The sequence below is a fragment of the Mus caroli genome, unplaced genomic scaffold (assembly GCF_978045245.1).
Source record: "Mus caroli unplaced genomic scaffold, Mus_caroli_1 scaffold_4, whole genome shotgun sequence".
NCBI classification, from domain to species: domain Eukaryota; kingdom Metazoa; phylum Chordata; class Mammalia; order Rodentia; family Muridae; genus Mus; species Mus caroli.
The window spans coordinates 76,747,699-76,767,149 of record NW_028227259.1 but is presented as its reverse complement, the minus strand read 5'-3'; the positions used below and the strand labels follow the sequence as shown (position 1 = coordinate 76,767,149).

At 48.6% G+C, this 19,451-nt stretch overlaps 1 protein-coding gene across 1 annotated transcript in view; it reads left to right on the top strand.

Moving 5' to 3' along the window:
• Scfd2 (sec1 family domain containing 2) overlaps positions 1-12,263 on the top strand; it is a 323,120-nt gene extending 310,857 nt beyond the window's left edge. Inside the window, exons 8-9 of the mRNA XM_021162778.2 lie at positions 6,015-6,134; positions 11,957-12,263. Coding sequence (XP_021018437.1) covers positions 6,015-6,134; positions 11,957-12,049 — 213 coding nt within the window. The 3' untranslated portion in view covers positions 12,050-12,263. The remainder of the gene's footprint in view (positions 1-6,014; positions 6,135-11,956) is intronic.
• Positions 12,264-19,451: the final 7,188 nt, after the last annotated feature.

Here is a 19,451-nt window from a genome sequence, read left to right as displayed (position 1 = left end):
AGCCTCTGTGCTCTGCAGACGAGCATATTGCAGGTGCTCAAGTCATACTAGGGAATGCATGATTGAATGTCCAGCCATAGCTTTTGGTTCTCCTTGATAGCCAACAAGTGCTCATGGAGCCTCATCTGTCTTGGAATGATGAGTTGGACCCAACATCTCATTCCACAAGCAGATTGTACAGCAGAGCCATATGCTAATGACTGTGAGCTAAGGGCAGATGATTGGATTGTAGATATGACCATCATGCAAAGGATGCTTCACTGGGGTAGGTGGGGAGTGCTGGGATTCATGTGAGGGATGATGTCAGACCCTTCAGCTGTGAGAGCTGAGCATACCTTAGAGGTCATCTAGACCCACTCCTTATTACTTATATAAGAAAAACAAGGTTTGGAGAGAGACGCTGTTGGATGGAGTCCACCAGGCTTAATGGCATTTACGATTAGAAGAAAATATGTCAGCCTTGAGCTTCTTGGTCTGTGGCTGCTCTCTGCAGCCATTTATAGCCGTTGTTTAGATTCTTCTAAATTGTGATGCATACCGTGAGGTAGGGTTTGATTTATATCTAACATTAGCTAAACCTATTCCAAGAGTTCTAATGAAGTGGACTTTGGTATAATTACTCAGCAAAAGCAAAATCCTGGACTGTGGCAGTCTTCATATTATGTCTGACAGGGAGCAATGACTGTTGTTGGTAAGGGAGACATAAATGTAATAGACACCTGCCCCACTGTAGCACAGCTTGCCTTACGCAGTTCTGGGTACGTTGAGGAGTATTACAAGGAAGACAGAGCTGTGATGTGAGGAGTGGGTGGAGGAGCACAGGGAACTCTGTGGGGCCCCTGGACAATAGACGTCAGGGCTGTAGGAGCCAGCACAAAGACTGAGATGTGCATGGAGGGCTTATGATCATTCCAGGCAGCTGGGGCGAAAGTTGCCAGTGGGAAGAAAGAGACAACGACAGATACACAGAAGCTGGAGCTAGGTCAACAAGGGCTGGAAATGGAAATTTCTTACCAACTTTTATCAAAAACAAATCATTCCCTGTGCTAGTTAATTTACAAAGAATTCTCCATGCTTGTTCATTTCTGTCAAAATGTCACAAACTGGAGACTCCTGGGAAGAAGGAACCTCAACTGAAATATTTTCCCCATCAGATTGGTAATGCTTTATGTGAGGGGCCCCAGCCCAGTGCAGGAGGCACCTGCCATCCCTAGGGAGATGGTCCTGGCTGTATGAGAAAGCCATGGAAAACAGACCAGTATATAGCATTCTGCTATGGTTTCTGACTCTGCTCCTGTTTGAGTTCCTGCCTTGTCTTCCCTTAATGATGGGCTGTCTTAGTTAGGGTTTTATTGCTATGAACAGACACCATGGCCAAGCCAAGTTCTATAAAGGACAACATATATTTGGGGCTGGCTTACAGGTTCAGAGGTTCAGTCCATTATCATCAAGGCAGGAAAATGGCAGCATCCAGGGAGGCATGGTACAGGAGGAGCTGAGAGTTCTACACCTTCATCTGAAGGCTGCTTGTGGAAGATTTATTGGGAGCCGACTCTTAGCAGAAAGTGGCTATCATCTCTGCAGCCATCTCGGGCTATTTACTTACAGGTTGGTACTTTTCCATTCTGATGAGAGGCTTGTTGTCCTAGCATGTTTTTGCAAGAAGTCCACCACAGCTGAACACACTCTGATAACATTCTGTTTTTCCTCAGACACATCCTGGACCTGTGGTTAAGTGTCTCCAGCTGCACTCCCCAGCTTGTGCTTATGTACCCATAGTTGCCTTTCAATAGACGTGACTTGATCAGACAGACTGTCTTGTCTCCATTCTTAGAGTCTTTTCCCCCTCCATCCCCACTCTCTCCCTTGCAGACCCCATTCACTGACCCTCGGGTTGGGTCAAAGACTGACTTCCAGGCAGCTAGGATGAGGGTCTTATAGTCTTATAGCCTACACTCATAGTGACACACCTACTCCAACAGGGCCACACCTTCTAATAGTGCCACTCCCTGGGCCAAGCATATACAAACCATCACAGAAGTCCTTTCCTCCCCAATTTGGTTTGGTTTTTTTGTTTGTTTGGGGTGTTTTTTTTGGTTTTGTTTTTTTGTTTGTTTGTTTGTTTTCGAGACAGGGTTTCTCTGTGTAGCCCTGGCTGTCCTGGAACTCACTCTGTAGACCAGGCTGGCCTCGAACTCAGAAATTCGCCTGCCTTTGCCTCCCAAGTGCTGGAATTAAAGGCGTGCGCCACCACACCCGGCTCCCAATTTGGTTTTGTGCAGTGTTTTATCACAGCAACAGATCAGAAACCAGAACAGTACCATTGAGTGTTGTTTGGGAATATTATAACAAATTCCTCTGTGTTCTGTAAGACTTGCCCTGGCAGCATTGAGTGATGGGAAACCAGGGTGAGCCTGGGACAAGATAAGGCAAGAAAGAGAAAAGATGACTCTGAACCTAGGTAGGGCTGAGGAAATGGGGACCAGGAAGAGTCATTGGCTTTCACGTGATGGGTATTGGTTGCATATGATGCCTTCGCAGTGCCTCCCCATAGTAGTTGCACAATAATATTTGCTAAATGGATGACTGGGTAAAGAAATGTTTGGGAGCAGTGGCGATGATATTGGTGACTCCTGACAGCCATTTTCAGCATGGGCATTTCCAGGGCCTGGGCTCTTCTTAAGGCCTGAGCCTCTCTTACTGCCTCTGTAAAGCACTGATCACTAATGGAGAATGGGGAACCTGACTGTACCTATTCTGAGGATAAGTGAGCCCCAGACGGAGGGAAACTGAGTAAAGGCACACTCCACAGTAGCATTCCCAGAATTCCTGAGAAGTCCTAGACACTAGAAGCAGGAGGATCCTCACCTTGGCATCATAGGAGTCAACCAGACAGCAGATGCTCCCAGAGCCCAGGCCTGCAGAGGCCCCAGAGCCTGCACTGAGATCCTGGGGAGAAAGCCATATTCCCTGACCAGAGCTGACATTGTTAATCCCAGCCCTCCAGGGCTCATCAAGTGACAGAGAGCAGAGACTCTGCCAGCTTTACTACACCCCGTGTGTGCAGTAACATGCTGGGTCAAGCTTTCATCTTCAGATTGTCACCCCCGCAGACTTAACACGCAGACAGGGAGAAGTCATGTGCGGCTGCATTTGAGGAATTTAGGATTGGGATGAGAACGGCTCCACTTCCCAGCAGCCTGCTGGCCTGACAGGCTCTGAAGAGAAAGTCGGATATCAACACACAAATCTAAACCGAAACCAAAATAGCAAACACCAACATGCATTAATTGGACCCATGTATTTGTGCCTAGTCCAGCATTCCCCCAGACTCACCCCCGCTTCTTAGCCCCCAACCCCCTCCCACTCTTTAGCCCCCAGCCCTGCCCACTTTCCTTAGTCTCCCCCCCCAGCCCCCCCCCTGCACTTTACACGCACAACCCTATCCTTGCCCCAGGGAATTGTTCTTTGTTGTTGCTGCCTTTCATTCTCTTCCCCCTTTTCATCTTCTACTGTGTCCTTCTAAGATCCTCAGCATGTGCTTCAGATTCCAAACTCTCTTATGGAAAGCATATGTCTTGAGGAACACACTGTGCCATGCTAAAGTTTCAGAGCCAGTTGTATTTCTGTCCCAGGATTAAGTGAGAAACAGCAGTTGTTTGTGAGGCTGGGAGGTTTCCCGGGTCTGGTTACTCAGACAGAAAGCCATGCATAAGCTAGAGAGAGTGGTTCTGAGATGTCTCTGACCATTACAGAAAACTGCAGAGAACAAGGGACCAAGTAGCACCCTGCCCCAAACGGTACATCTACAACACAACTCTTACCCACCCACCCCCACCCACCCCACCCCCGTCCCTGCAATCCCGGCCCCTCCTCCTTCTCCTCCTCCTCAGGTTCAGGGATCACTAGGAAAGAGGAGTTTAGAAGATGGTGAGAGCCACAGGAAGTCAGGAGTGTCAGAGAGGCTACACCCATGAAGTCTCCTCGGCATGCCTGCCTAAGCAGGGTGGCACCAATAGACACGCTACCATGGAAGGGGGAAATCTAACCCTAGGCAAAGAACTACAGGCAGCGCAGGACCCCTGAGAGTGAGAGAAAGTCTTCCCTGGGGGAACGTTTCCCAGTTTGTTATCTAACACCAAGTGGCCAGCCCTGAAATCATACACGCAAATAATGTATATGGATGGAGAAGGTTACAGTTATATATTTAGCAATAGATATAAATATGGATATAGAGATAAAGAGAGAACAGGAGGAATACATGTGTGGAGTGGATTAGAAAAAGGAGAGGGAAGGAGGAAAATAGTATTTTAAAAATAAAGCCACATGGTAGTCATGCACGCCTTTAATCCCAACATTCAGAGGGCAGGGCAGAGACAGAGTTTGAGGCAAGCCTGGTCTATACAGTGAGTTCCAGGACAGCCAGGGCTACACAGGAAACTCTGCCTCAAAAAGAATCTTTTTTTAAATTAATTTGTTAAAGTCTCTAAGGTAACAAAGGAATCAGGAATCTTCTCTCAGCTTGCACATCCTATACATTTGCTTTCTATTTTTTATTTAATTCGTTGTTGTGTGTATTTGTAATGTGTGGGGATGGAACACACGCCACAGCATGTGTGTGGAGGTCTGCTTCCACCTTTGTGTGGATTCCAGAGGTCAAAGGCAGGTTGTCAGGATTGTGTGGCCAGCACCCTTACCTCTTAAGCCATCTCACCTGCCTGAGCTCTCTTATCTACGTAACACTTTGAGCTCTCTGCGTGCAATACTATGCTCAGCACCAAAACTGCCTAGGTCAAAATGTTCAGGAGTCAGAGGAGAAGGTGGAACAGTGATCTGCCAAGGTCAAGATGGAAGAACTTGATAGACAGCAGCCGTGGGACAGGAGGGATAGGACTGCTTTTAAGAAAGCATAACAGGGGGCAGCAAGGGGGAGCTGAGGACATGACGGGGAGACTAAATGCAGCTAAAGACAGCATGACGCTGCAGACACTTGGGAACTGGAATATCATGGCACTGTCCTAGGACAAAGCTGTGGCCCACCAGGGCCCATAGGCCACACAGATTTCCCCTTGACCTGGAAAATATCCCAAGTATTTAGGTGGCCTCACCCCACCCATGACTATTCATGCAATTGGTGGCCATTCAGGCGGTCGGCAGCACCTTCCTGGGCGATGCCATGTGCGCTGGGTCCTACCTGGGCCCTGGGCTGCTCCACACGGCTACCTTCTGCTTGTAAAGAGAGCTTGCCCCATGCTTGCCTTGCTCACTCCTCAGGAAGACAGCTGGCTGACACAGACTGCCTTCAGGAGCCCTTTCTTGTTCTCTTCAGGTCTTCATCGCTGGGTCAGTTTCTCATTTCAGTATATAATAATTCTTTGTCTCTTGGGTAAAATCATAAAAAACCAGGACAGAAGGGATCTATCGAGTAGTTATTGCAGTATTCACACAGAGTAGGTCCTTGGCCATGGCCAGTTTGGTGATGTGCTTGGTTCTAAATCATGCTAGGCAGGACCAGTATATCTTTATACCTGTACATTTCTGTAAACTTCCATCCCACCACCAGAACCAACCGGGTTAGTTCCACAGATAGTGATAGAACACCAACTCTGCGCTGACATAGGGCAAGCACAGCAGACAGTAGCGATCTAAGGTGGTGTGCCTGCTCCTGTGGAATGGAGGAGATGCGAGAAAGAGACACAAACTGGCCACGATGGCAGCTGAGGCATAACTGTGGGACAAAGGACAAAGGTGTTCTGAGTCCTCAAAGATGAGCAGCGAGGTATTGCTCAGCCCTCTCCTGTTTAATGGCTCCAGCACCCTTAGCTCTCCTTTTGATAAAGCCTTATGTAAGGATGTACTAAGGTGCCATGCTGTGCAGTCCTAGCCAACAGAGTCACAAGGCGTCAGCACATCTGGCCGCTAATAAGTCAGTATTGCTTCAAGGTTCTCCGTCCCACTGGCAGGAGGAAAGCAGTGGCCATTGCTGGCATCTGACTTGATGTTCTGTTTTGCAGGTGAGCCGGCCCCATCCCAGTGACCATCCCCTGTTGATCCTCTTTGTGGTGGGCGGCGTCACAGTCGCTGAAGCCAAAATGGTCAAAGACCTTGTAGCATCTCTGAAGCCAGGAACCCAGGTACTGAGTCATGGGTGAGATGAACAGCAGTGGGAAGAGTGGTGAGGGCTTCGTTGTTCTGGCTTGCTCTCTTCTCTGTCCTTTCCTCCCCACATCCTGTCATCCTATTATGTTCTCCTTCTGGCCACTGTCCCAAAGTCATCCTCTTGGCCAGACCAAGTCCACTCAGTTCCCTCAAGAGGCCTTTTTTTCCCTTATGGTTAAGAACCTACCACTTGGCAAACTTCAGTTCTCACACTAAGCAAAGAGATCCCTTTTGTTTGCACAGTAAATGGTGCCAACCAGGAAGTAAAGAGAGTTTGGGTCCAGTAGCAGGGCAAGGTTATAACCCTCCAAACCTCTAATCTCCAGCATCTTGTGTCCTCCAGCTAGTTCTCCCTGCTAAAACTTCGACAGCCTCCCCAAACCTCCAAGTATTGAATTGCATGAGGTTGTGGAAACCTCAGCAGCACTGAGGGATGCCAGGGACCTCTTCCCACCTGTGGTACTCGGCGGGGAGGGCGGGGGGTGGGAGACAAGAGGAGTGTCAGAGGTTCAAAACCTCACTGAAGACACTAGCCACTACTGTCCACACAGCTGCATAGAAAACCACTGAGAGAGAATGGTAGTTAGCACTCTAGCCCAGTCCTGCCTACCTGAGTGACTCTGTGGCTTCCTCCTGATCCCGCCATGCTCTGTGTATCTACACAACCAGCCTTCTCTCTTTCTGTGACATCCTGCCAGTTGCTCCAGATGCTTCCTGAGTCTCTCCTGGCGCCCAAATCCATGCTATTCAGTAAAGCCTGCTCACTGGCTGCTCCGTATTTGCCAGCATAGGCCCTTCCACCACGCGAGCTCCTTGAGCACAAAGGCCTGAGTGTGCAGCGGGAGCTCGGTAAGCCAGGTGTTTTAGAGGGTACATTGATTCCAAGAGAATTTGGTAGAAAGTGTCTGTGATGGTGCATGTCTGAGCCTACTGGTGAAATGCAGAAACCCAATCTCTCTTTCTATCAAGACACCCAACTAGGAAGGGAAGCCGTCTATTTAGGGAGCAGGCTTGGATCTGGGAAAGTGTAGTCATTTTCTATGACCCTCTCTGTCATGATTGCCACCCATCATCGTCAGAGCTGAGAAGTTTCTGGAAAACTCATAATTCTAGCTTCATTTTGCACTCCCTCTGCCAGCAGAGTTAAGGCTCTGTCAGTGAAACTTTTTTTTTTTTCAAGTAAGAAGCAAACTTTTTCGCTATCTCTAACACAGGAGCCACATTCCTAGTTCTTCTGAGCACCGTGCATTGGAACAGCCACCCAGACACTGCAATCCCATCTCTAAAAGGCTGGTGACAGAATGGTGGCAGAGGCCTTGCCAGTCTGACCCTCTACCCACTCATCTGCATGTCAGAGCACGTCAGAGTATTGGAGGTTCAGGGAACAGGCTTGACCACTCCTTGTCCTGTGTGCAAAAACTCCCTGAGGCATTAGCAGGCCCTGAGAAGATTCTCGCAGCAGCAGGGGAAAAGCAGGAATGGCTTCTCATCACAGGCCCTTTGGTCTCCAAGCTCATGAGAGTAGGGAGATTGCCTGGGTGCTGCTAGGGTGACATTCCCTGAGGTCCATAGCCCTTCCTTCCACCTAGCTGCCCTAGCCAGCAGCTAATGGAAACCTTAGTCTCCCCATGTTAGAAACACCCTAGAAGTCAGGCCTTGCTGCTGAGCTGTTCCCAGAATAGTCTGTGTGTCAGTTCCCTTCTCAGCTGTTGGGAGAGTGTGTGAACCCCACTGAAAGAGAAGATTCCATAGCTATGGTGTACCTAGGCTGTCAAAGGCACAGCCGGCCTGACCATGTGTGAGCAGTGCCCATCTATACAACAAAAGCCTCTCTTCTGCCCTTACTAACCCATGAGCAGAATACTGTCTGTTCTTTTTGATTCTTGGTGTTGGAAATCAGAAGGCCCCAATATCCAAATCCTAGCTATTAACTATCACCTCCAAATTGGCACCTGCAAATCAGTGTGTCTGGGGAGACGAATGCCAGCCAGTGGGCCTCCAAGGACTAGGCCTCCCCAGCCAGGTACTGAGCATGCCCCACAGAGGGCTGCGGGAGGGACAGTGCAGTCAGCAACAGGTGGTTCCTGTGGGAAGTGTTCTGATCAATGGCGGTGCACAGTGCAGGTAGGGGTATCCAAGACTGCACTTTGTGTCCTGAGAAAGAATCTCTCATTTCTGAGTATCCCACGTGGCAGGTGACAGGTAGAGATGAGGCAGTGAGGAATTGAGGAGCCAGGGTTAAATTCTTTAAACTTGAATGAGCCAGTCCTGAGCTGACAGGCAGGGAAAGCAGCAGCAGCCAGCACAAGAGCTACAGCAGAAGGAGAGGAGAGAGAGGAAAGGTAACTAGTGTGAAGAGGACCGGAAGGTGCAGAGAGCAGGGAGCATTTGTGGGCAGGGAGCGAGGCAGCCCTTGGAGTCTGGCTCTGACCCCACATCTCTGAGACAGGCTAGCCAGCTCTCTGGAAGGGGTTCTCCAGTGTTAAATCAGCCTCCATGCCGGCTGCATTTACATTTTAACTGATAGGCCAGTGTTAAGCTCTTCTCAGCTTTTTTCCACCCATTTGGAGCCAAGTTTTTAGAATGATTATTTTAGCCAAATAATGCAGACATGGTCTTATTTGAATTAACTTTAAAAATAAAAATGAAACAATAATCTAAAGCAGTCTACTTGTCCATAATGCTAGGGCGGTAAATAAATAACGAGTGAATAGGGCACACTAGAGACCATGGGCTGGAAAGACGGCTCAGCAGGGAAGAGGACGTGTTGCTCTTACACAGAACTCAGATCCAATCCCCAGCACCCCAAAGCAGCTCACAGCCATCTGTAACTCCAGTTCCAGGGGATCTGACACTCTCTTCTGGCCTCTGAGGGCACCAACTGTACATGTGGTGCACATACATACTACATGAATGCTGGCAAAACACTCATACACATGAAATTTAAAAAGTTAAAAAAAAAACAAAAAACAAAAAACATTTTAGTTGCTTACGAATGGAAACCTGGTAGATTTCAGTGTGACCAGGACCATGCCTTAAAGAGCAGCCTCAGACAGTAGGAGTCACTGAACTGATATAAAGTAAATGTGCACAGTCATCGATCGGACTAACGCCTGTTGAGGCCTTCCTAAATGTAAAGCTTCCTACTGTCCAGGGCTAAATTATTAGCCCTCACCTCCTGCCCTGTGTCTCTTCTGCCTGTTCAGTTCGTCTGCTCAGATATTTATGAACTCACTGCTGCAGTCCCTGCTCTATAGCAGACACTGCGCTAAAGGAAGAGTGGGAAATGCAGTAAGACAAACAGCTACAAGACACACTCAGGCCGGAGGCTGGGAAGGGTGATCCAAGAAGGCTTGCTGGAGGCGGAGACATCTTAGTAGTTTGAAAGGCCACAGAGAGAGAAGAACTCTGCCTAAAAAGGAACATCCCAAAGAGCCAATGGTGTAGCTGCAGATACCTGAGGTTAGCTGACACATGGGACTGACCATAAAGGGCTGTGGAGGAAAGAGCGGTTGAGAACCTGGCAGGAAGCAGACTCCACCGGCCTGGAATGTTGTCCTGGGGCAGGGCTTATCTAATAGCGGTGAGAGGGGAGCAGGGATTGCAGTCCTATGAGTAACAGATGTACGCCTGGAAAGCACAGCTATGTCACCTGCCCCTAATCACTTAAGGACAGCAGAGAGCTGCAAGGAGGGACGCAGCAAAGGGAGCAAGGACAGAAGCCCCTCTGAAGCACGCCTTGTGCTCCATGTTCCTCATAGTGGTCATGGGGCAGACGGTGTGGGTCAAGCCTTAAAGATGAGCGAAGTGGGACTCGGAGTAATGGAGCAACGACTCCAGGGTGAGCAGCCTTAGCTGGGGTCCAGCTCAAGCTGGCCATGTCTAACCTGTGCTCTTCCTCACAGCACTCTAGAAGAGTTCCGTGGGCTCTCTCTCCTCCCTCACAGGCCCCCTAACCTACTTTATAAACTACCTCTGTTTCCTAGTGTTTGTTTCTACCTGATCCAGAGCAGGCCCCAGACGCCCTCAGCTGTGAACTCAGGAGGCTGTCACCTCATGGGCCTTCTTGTTTAGATCAGAGGAGCCTGGTGTTTGTGTTCCCACTCTCTGTTGGCCATGGCTGTGAGCCCAGTGTAGAACCTGAGCCGGACAGACTCCTTGGGCTGCATCTGCTGCTCTCGGTGTTGACATCAACTGGATCTGTAGCTGGCATACCCCCACCACGTTTTTTAAACCTGACACCAAGATGTAAGCTTATTTGGAGATAGTCTTGGCCCTCACTTCTGCCCCTCACCTCAGCTGGGGAGGTATCCACTAACTTTGCATAGCTCTGAGGACCATGCAACGCAGCAGGGACTGGAAAGTCATGGCAATGGAGGAGAATCTTGAGTATATTTACCATTCTGGTCTCCTCTGCTTCACAAGGGTCTGCATCCAGAGTCTGGGCAAACTCTGTGTGTGTGTGTGTGTGTGTGTGTGTGTGTGTGTGTGTATAAACACACATTCACACATACATGTAATGGATGTGTAATACATACTTATGGATCTCTGGAAGACTTTAAATCTCCCCTAAAACTGTAGGAACCTATGTGTGTTTCTCTAGAAGTTTCTGTACTTCCCAATGCTTCTAAAGGAGGGAGGTCTGCAAACCTATCAGCGAATCACAGTGAAGAGTGGCCTACAGGAGGGAGCTCTTCCTGGGCTCTCAGTCGGGGAACTTACATAATCCTGGTGACACTGCGGCAAGCTCACTGTTCTCTTTTTCTGGGATTGATGAGGTGGGAGGGTGAGGCTCCAAGAAAAATTCCAGAAGGAACCCAGCAGCCAGCAGTGCAGCTGAGGTCTCATGGCTGACAGCTCTTGCCTTGAAGCCACCATTGCCACCACCTACTCGGTCTGGTGCAACATACATGCTTGAACCCTTGTTCAGGTGGTAAGGAGACACTATATTCAACACTGCCCTCAAACCAACTCTGCTTAGATTCCAAAGAAAATGAGAAGCACAGATTTCAGTACTTTTTTTTTTTAACCATCCAAAAATATGGCTTCGCTAGCATTAGCCATGTGTTTCTTGATAGCTCTTTTCCAGAATAAGTGTTTTAAAGGCACTGCACTTGAAGAAGAAGGAACTCTTTAAAAATAATAAATTGGAATTCTTAAGTGTTTCTTTTCTACTCCCTCCTTGACTGTGACCCTGCCCTGTTCAGCCTTGAGGTGGAATGTGGCCTCTGATTTGCACCAATGAGCTCGTTGAATTTGGAGTTGATGACTTCACTGATTTCATTACACCTGGGATAACTGTGGGAGCAGGCAAGAGGACAGGGAGGCGTCCTCCCTGCACCTGTCTAATGTCACACGGCCCGGTGAAGCCCAGTCATGCCACCCTCTGATGCTGGCCTATGGAATTCCTTCCTGGAACACCTCCCTGATTTCCCACAGGCAGTTTGTCAGCAAGAGATGCCTAGTGCCTGCTTGGGCAGACCCTCACCTGGCCCTTGCATATCATGTACCCAGGCAAGTCCTGGAACAAGCTCTCTTGGTGTTCTAGAGGAAAATGAGCCTCACGCTGCAGTCCAGGCTGTGGGAAGAGTTGCCCAGAGTCAGCCGGATGGACCCAAAGGCCCATGGACTAGGAGATCAAGCATGAGCCTCACTTAGGACCCAGGTCATAGATGAGGGACCCTGAGTCCTGTCTGCTTTTCTCCACACCACTCATGCCTTGCCTCCCTCGGAGACCTTCCTTTACCCCTGGTAACTGACTTCTCTAACTGTCCTGTGCTTGCCCCTCCTGTCCTAGGTGATGGTGCTGTCCACAAGACTCCTGAAGCCGCTTAACATTCCCGAGCTGCTCTTTGCAACTGACCGGCTACACCCAGACCTCGGCTTCTGACATCTAGAGAAGATAAGACCTGTTTGAGCTGGAAATACCAATGCCCATCAGTCACCACTCCAGATATGCCTCCAAAGCCAGTGTCCCCATTACTAATTATAGGTATGACTTAATTCTACAGGAGTGGTCTTCATGACTGCATGGAAGGCAGTTTGTTTGGACTGGACTGGGTCTTCAACAGCAAAATAAAGACTTGCATTCTCATTCTTCTAAAGGTGTCAAGCTGTCGCTAGCTGACTTCGCCAGCTGTCACGTTCGTTTACCCTTAGCCGCTTATTGTACTCTTCCCAGAGATCCCTGGAAGTTCTAGCTCTAGATAAAAGCCTGTTGGCAAGTGGTGGCAGACATGAGCGTTGTGGTGAAGTTAGCCATGGAAAGTTCAGTGCACTTAGAATCCCCAGCTAGAGGAAGGCTACATTTTCTTTGTGATTATGGGAGTGGGGTGGGGATGTCACAGACAGAGCCTGAGACTTTGTTTCTCTTTGACACCAAAACATTTCTGAAAGACAAGGAGGGGGAGGCATGGCCTGGGTGGCACTGGGCTGGTGGCCTTCGTGAGTGGTAAATCACCCCACGAGTGACAAAGGGCTGCTTTGTTCCAGCTGGTTCAAGGACTGGGACAGCCCGCTACTTGGAATAGCAGTGGGAGGGACACAGCAGGGTGACTGGAGAGCTGTCTTTGCTACCAATGGTTTCATCCTGTGCAGAGGAAGCCCGTGTAGAAGAGATCTCCTCCTGGGGACTCTGGGTTGTAACCACAACCCCTTGATGGCCTTTGTGATTTCAAATTCCTACTGAAATAGAAACCTTTCTTCTGGGAGTTTATATTTTCTTTTGGTCAGAGCAGAAAAACCCAGATGCACCTAGTGAAATTATATGAGAACTCTGGGGAGAAAGGAAGAGAGAGAGAGAGAGAGAGAGAGAGAGAGAGAGAGAGAGAGAGAGAGAGAGAGAGAAGAAAGAAAGAAGAGAGAGAGGAAGAAAGAGAGAAAGAGAGAAAGAAAAGAAAAACAAACTGGTTAGACATCCATGTGTGGCCGGTGGCCGTTCCCGGCCTAAGTAATGAATGTCTGAAATGGGAAAAAGCTGAAGAACAGTTTCCAGAGTGGATTTAGCAGGAAGATGAAATAAAATGTAAACCAAGGCATAACTATACATTTTACTTCTCTATTAAATGCTGTGCATTTTGGGGAAGAAGGAAAAAAAATAAGCTGAACTTGGAATCACTTTCACACGCTGAAGCTGAGTTTCATGAGACCAGATGTTCTTGTTCATGCCCAAGTCGTTCTTTGCCTTCACTGATTCTCTGATGGTGCTGAACTGTAAGGCAGCTCTTTTTTAAAATCCTATGAATCTAAAAATCTTACATTTGAATAAGGGGAAAAAACCAGAATTAGCCTCAGACAAATTATATGTAAGCAGAGATAAGTACTTCTTAAAATAAAGAAATGTAAAGTAACCTGCCATGTGACTCAGAACTGTATTCGTCCAACCATCCGTTATCAAACGTTGGGTGGGAACCTATGGAGACCATTCCCGAGACCCTGAGCCGTCTGAGCCCAGCTGGTTGCAAGCAGCCCCTACCTTGGCTCCACAGCACTTACAGGATGAACAGCCTGTGTTTTGCCTCGTGCCAGGGTCCCCTGGGGATTCCTTCTCGGGGTTAAGTTGCATATCATATTGTCTACATGCAAAAGAAGTCTGAAAACATAAAACCAAACTGCTAGCTAGTGGTTGCCTCTGGAAGACACATCAAGTGGAAAGCTAGGGGGTAGGGGGTCAGCCCCCCCCCATTACTTCTGTACTTCCAGCTTTTTACACCAAATATGTATTTGGGTATAGATTTTGTGAGTTTAATAGTTTATCTTGGCAACTTGTTTCTTACCTAGTAAACAAATATCCAGAAGCGTCTACTCTTACCATAATAGGATCAAGTGACTGGTTATGCTAGCATTCTAGAGTGTTCTAACACTGCACTAAGTATGGCCTTAGCTAGTGTCTGGGTAGTTGGGAGAAGTGTGAGAAGTTTAGTTTATAATCACTCTTTTCCATATCTGACTGCTGGCTGGAAAACCTGAGCCAATTGGACAGTCAGGTGATAGAACACTTTGGAGATAGGCGAGCTGGAGGAAGTTGGTGATAACCAGGGTCTGGTTTAAAGAAGACCTGAGAGACAAGAGAGACTCCCAGTCCTTGACATTAAACAGCGGGAACATAATACAAGCTTGGTTTGGGTCCCACCAGTGACCATTAATGAATAAGAGAACGAGGACAACTCAGGCAGTGGAGCACTGGCCTGTGGCAGTCTTGGGCACTCTCCAGGTTTGTGCTCAATGTCTAGATTAAGGAGGGTGCTAAGAAGGCCCTGCCCATGTGAAAGAGCCAGGGCTATCTCCAACTTTATGACCCAGTTGCACCTCTCAGCACTGTGGCTAATCAAACATGGATCCACACTGGTGAAATAGATGATCCCGGCGCCTCCTTCCCAGAGGGCTGCTAGGGTGCCAATTCTAATAGGATGGCTGGTACGTGGATGGCTCTAGGATGTATGGCTGTTACTGCTGAGGGCACCTGTCAGTTCCCTCTCAAACTGACAGAGCATCAGCAGGACAAAGGGAGTAAGCGAAGAGTGACGTCAGAGGCATGCCTTCAGCCTTCCTTTAGCCAAGGCCATCAAGCCAGAAGGCCAGTCAAGAACACATTTCCCATATCTGGTAGTTCATTTGTCCAAGTCTTGGCTGACCATGAAATCAAATGCCAGTAGACCATGCTATACTGGGTAATAGTACAAATTAAAAGAGTGACGACATATCTAATACTTAGGATACAGCTCAGTGTACACTGCTCGATGCCCCCTGATCAGCCAGCTGTCTGTCACTGAGACAAAATGTCTGAGAAAACCAGCTCGCAGGAGGAAAACTGATTTTAGCTCATGGTCTTGGAGGTGTCAGTTCACAAGCTCTTGGCTCTGAGGTTTCTGTGCCCGTGCTGAGGGAAGATACATGATAAAGACTATGTGAAAAGGAAGACCTGTTTGACTCACGATAGCCAGGAATTTGTGTAGGCTCTAGGAGCAGGGAGAAAATGCATACTATGGGGACACAGCCCCGTGACCTACTTCCTCTGAGAAGTCCGGTCTTCCAAAGTTCTCACTACATCTCAGTGTTGCAGTAAGGAGGGAGTTCTCAATAGCTTAATCCATTGATGAAATCAAACCACTCATGGTCCAGTTACCTCCTCCCCAGGATCCCTCCTCTGAGTGCTGCTGCATTGAGGACCAAGTTCTCAACCCATGAGCCTTTGGAAGATGTTTCCTACCTAAGCACAACAATGTCTAAGCATCGTCACTCGAGTGTTGAATGCCTATGCAGATCACTGTCATTCAGAAAGCAGTTAGGTGTTCTGGAGTTGACATCTTCATTTACCATTTCCACAGTAACTAGGTGTAAGAGTTTTTAAAGGGACCTCCCCTATGATAGCCACCTGAAAGTGACCTGAAAGGCCCAGCAAAGGAGCTGAGCACTAATGTCTCTCAGACCTGAGTATATTTACCACCTAAACCCTGCTGGCCAAGCCAAAGCAAGCATACACAGGCCAATCTCCATCCAAGGGCCCTGCAGCTACTTTACATATACACAGTTGAGAGTAAATACTATGTGGCAACTGAGGTCTGCTCCATTTGGAGTCCCTTCCCTGTAAACACAGAGCGCAATCAGTGTTTGGAAGTGCTCTCCACGGAGGGTCAGGCCCTCTGCAGATAGCTGTTTATGCCATGGTCCCTACAGTTACAGTGGTATTTCCCTAACAAAGAATTCCAGACCCTGCCCCAATACCACCATTGTTTCTTCTTACCCTGGTTACCAGAAATGGAATCTCAACAACAAATAACCCAATATTACAAGTGTTGTCTGTTGGCTTGCCCAAGAGACATCAAAACGCTCCGCCACTGCTCTCAAAGGAACTTCTGAAAACCAGATGGTAGAAGGCTTGCAGGCCATGTCAGAAAGAGCAGGAGCATAGCCTTATAAATAACACTGGTCCCATTCTCTTCTTCGGTTCAGGAACTAATGAGGACAATAAGAACTTGCCCAAACCTTCGCTCTGTAGACTTCCAGAGGAGTACCCAGACAGCCTTCTGTAAGCAGGCCAGTGCCTCCCTGCTGGGCTGTTACCCTACCCAGAGGTTCTGGGAGTTCTCCACAGCTGGGAGTTTGTCATCTCCGCTCTGCTAAGCAAGACCACAGTGTGCCAACTGCTCCATTGTGGGGATCTGCCCACAACTGTTCCCGTGCCCAGATTTATTTTTTCCCTCTCGGGGTAAAAGATCAATCCACCCCACCCCCATTTTTTTGATAAATAAGGGGCTCTCTATAAACATAGCCACAGCCCCTAAAGCTTGGGGTGCTGAGCTGCTGGACAGGCAAACCTTCTGGAGCTGGTTGAGGAAGGCCGTGGCTTTATAGACTCCCTCCCACCCCCTGCCACTGCACAACCGGGCCAGGCCCAGCCTAGGGCTGCAAATGGTTTTGATTTGAGGCTGGGAGGAAACTAGAGAGCCAGACATCAAGACAGACGTGGGTTGGGCTCTGAGACAGACCGGCTGGGAGGCAGCCCCTCCAACCTGGGCATCTTTATTACCGAGGGGGCTGGAGGCTAGAGCAGCCAGCAGCCTCAGGCTAATGGCAACAGCAGATGTGGACCAGTTGCCAGGAACCCTAGGGCCACGCAGTAACCCAACCAGTAGCAGAAGGGAGGGTTAGTGGGGCCAGGGAGGTAGGTTGGTCAGAGAAGGCCAGAGCTGCTACTGGGTCTGGGATGGGGTGGGGTTGGGGTATGAACTCTGGCATCGGTAGGGTCCAGGATTGGCTTTTTGAGAGCCCAGCCAATTCCTTCCTTCCGTGTATAGGATACTGAAGAGAGGTGGTGGAGTTAGTGTACAGAATGTCCTTGTTTCAAATGTCTATTTCTGGTACCCAGACAGTCAGTAAACGAAGTAGGGTGCTATTACTGGCTGGCCTTAAGCTAGCATAATCTCGAAGCTTTGTCTTCCTCATCTTAAAATAGTGGTGATACAGCCTCTCTTAGGAGTCTCCCAAAGATTAAAGGAAGGCATGTGCAATCTGTATGTTGTAAATACTCAATAGACCCTCATTCCTCCCCTCCTCTGCATCAGACTCATACATAGCCCTGACTAGAGGGAGGGGAGATTGGTTCTCAGGCCAGAGTTTGTAGACATCAATGTGGGGGGAGGAAGTAGAGAGATGCTACTATTGAGACAGATGAGATTAATGAAACACGATACCAAGCTAATGCTCAGAACACAGCTGATCTAGAATTAAGTCAATCCCACCTGAGACGGTGGCCTAGATTAGGTCTAGGGTGGTCCCTTCCTGAGATTCCCAGAGATCACTCCCTCTGCCTTCTCTCCACTTCATCCTTCTGTAGCCGAAAGACTTGCCTGGGTGAAGTGAAAGACAGAGTCTCCACAGAGGTTGGGAGGTGAGAGGCAGTCATTGGTGCCAAGGGCAGAAGATAAGAAGGCCCAGGGCACACCTACCAGGCTGCAGAGGCGGGCCAGAGTCCTACAGAGATGCTTGTGGTTGTGTGGTGAGGAAGAGGGGGGAGGGGGCAGTAGGAAATAGAAATCTAGTTCCTCTCGGTCTTGTGCTACGAAAATCTACCCTCGCCAGAGCCTCTTGTCTTCCACTGCAGAACAGAGGTGAGCCGAGAGTCAGTGAGCAAGTATCCTCTCGCTCATGGTGCACTGCTAACAACCGCGCAGGAGGAAGACAAGCTGAGAGATACATGTCTCTGCCCTCGTACTGTCTTCATCGTCCATCGACACCATTTCCCACCCTGCTGCCAACACACATCCTTCTCAGGGGTGAGGTTAGGTTAGCTTTGAAGAGGTTTTAAAAAAATGAAATGTTCTATATGTAACAAAGCATAACTGCCAGAAGGGCACTGTCAAGGGTAGTCAGATGGTCCCCTGGGAAAGTGAGCTTAAATAGCCCAGCCCCCATCACCACAGGCTCCCCGAGCACCCTGCTGCCTTACCTATGCATCTTATAGGTGAGGCATGATGAAGAAGTAACACTGAATCTTCAAGACAGCGGTTGTGTCCCTTTACGTGAACTTGAGGACATCCCTTGAAACCTGCTTTATTTGTGAAATTGTGTCAGCCCTCCCCCACCCCACCTCTCAGGGTTATCTGGAGAACTAACCAAGAACAGTCTGGAAGGTGCTGCCCAGATGAAAGGACGATGCCCTGCCCACAGAGATGGAGACTCGACTGAGTTCACAGGCAATGTCTTGCAGGCAGGCTCCAGTGGCAGAAGAGAGGCCTGCCAGCTGCGGCACATGTGTGTGACAATCGTGTCATGGGAACAGCCCCTGAATAGCTGCAATGGCTGTAAGCTTTTACTATGAGACTAAAGTGTAGCCTGCGGACACAGCGTGCCCCAAAAAGCTTCACGAAGTGCACCACACATGAAGAAGCACTGCTTCTGTGGAGAAGCAGTCACACCCACAGCAGCTCTACTGTGACGTGCACACAGACAGCTACCTTAGGTCCACCCAGAAGACCATGAAGAAATGGAGACATACAACTCTGGAATAGAAAGGCCAGGTTACAAGCAACAATGTTTGCAGGTTGTAGACTTCATGTTATTGAGTTTGTTCTGCAAGGATATTTTTTTGTACTGTGTAAAATGTGGATTATAAAATGTACCTCATTGATCACGTGTTGTGAGATATAATGTCAGCCTGTTCCCTGACTCAACTTGCTCAATAAACACAGGATTCTAAAAACTGCGTCCTGGAGGGCAGAAGGAAAACATTTCAATAAAGACCCAGTCAGATGTCTGCTCTTATCAAATGAGAGATTTATTGTACATAAAATAAATTAATTACAGTTTGAGCCAAAGCTTAAACGGCTTCTTAAAGTGCATCTGTGTAGGGGATTCGGCAGGTAGCCCTGCATCTGGTCACTCTTGAAAACAGCATCTCAGTATCTCAGCCACCCATAGCCACGACTCAGCCAGGCCCAGGAAGCAACCCAACGTCATTGCCATGGGTCATTTACACAAACCACACCACCACTGACTAACACTTTTTTCTGTACCTGATGCCACAGTTTAAAGAAGAAAAACAAAACAAAACAAAACAAAACACACACGACTATACATCGTCACGTTGGGCAACCCACAGCTGAGTTTTTCACAGCTACTCAACCCCGGTGCCCATCTTGTGTCAGGAGACCAAGCACCTTCCTACAGACCACAGCTCACGGGTGTCTGTACACGGAATATTTTGGTCTAAAACTCGACCTTTATGGGGTGGGGAGAGTCCCTCTTTGTTCTTAAAGAAACCTGGATATCCTTCAAGTCAGAAAGGTATCCTG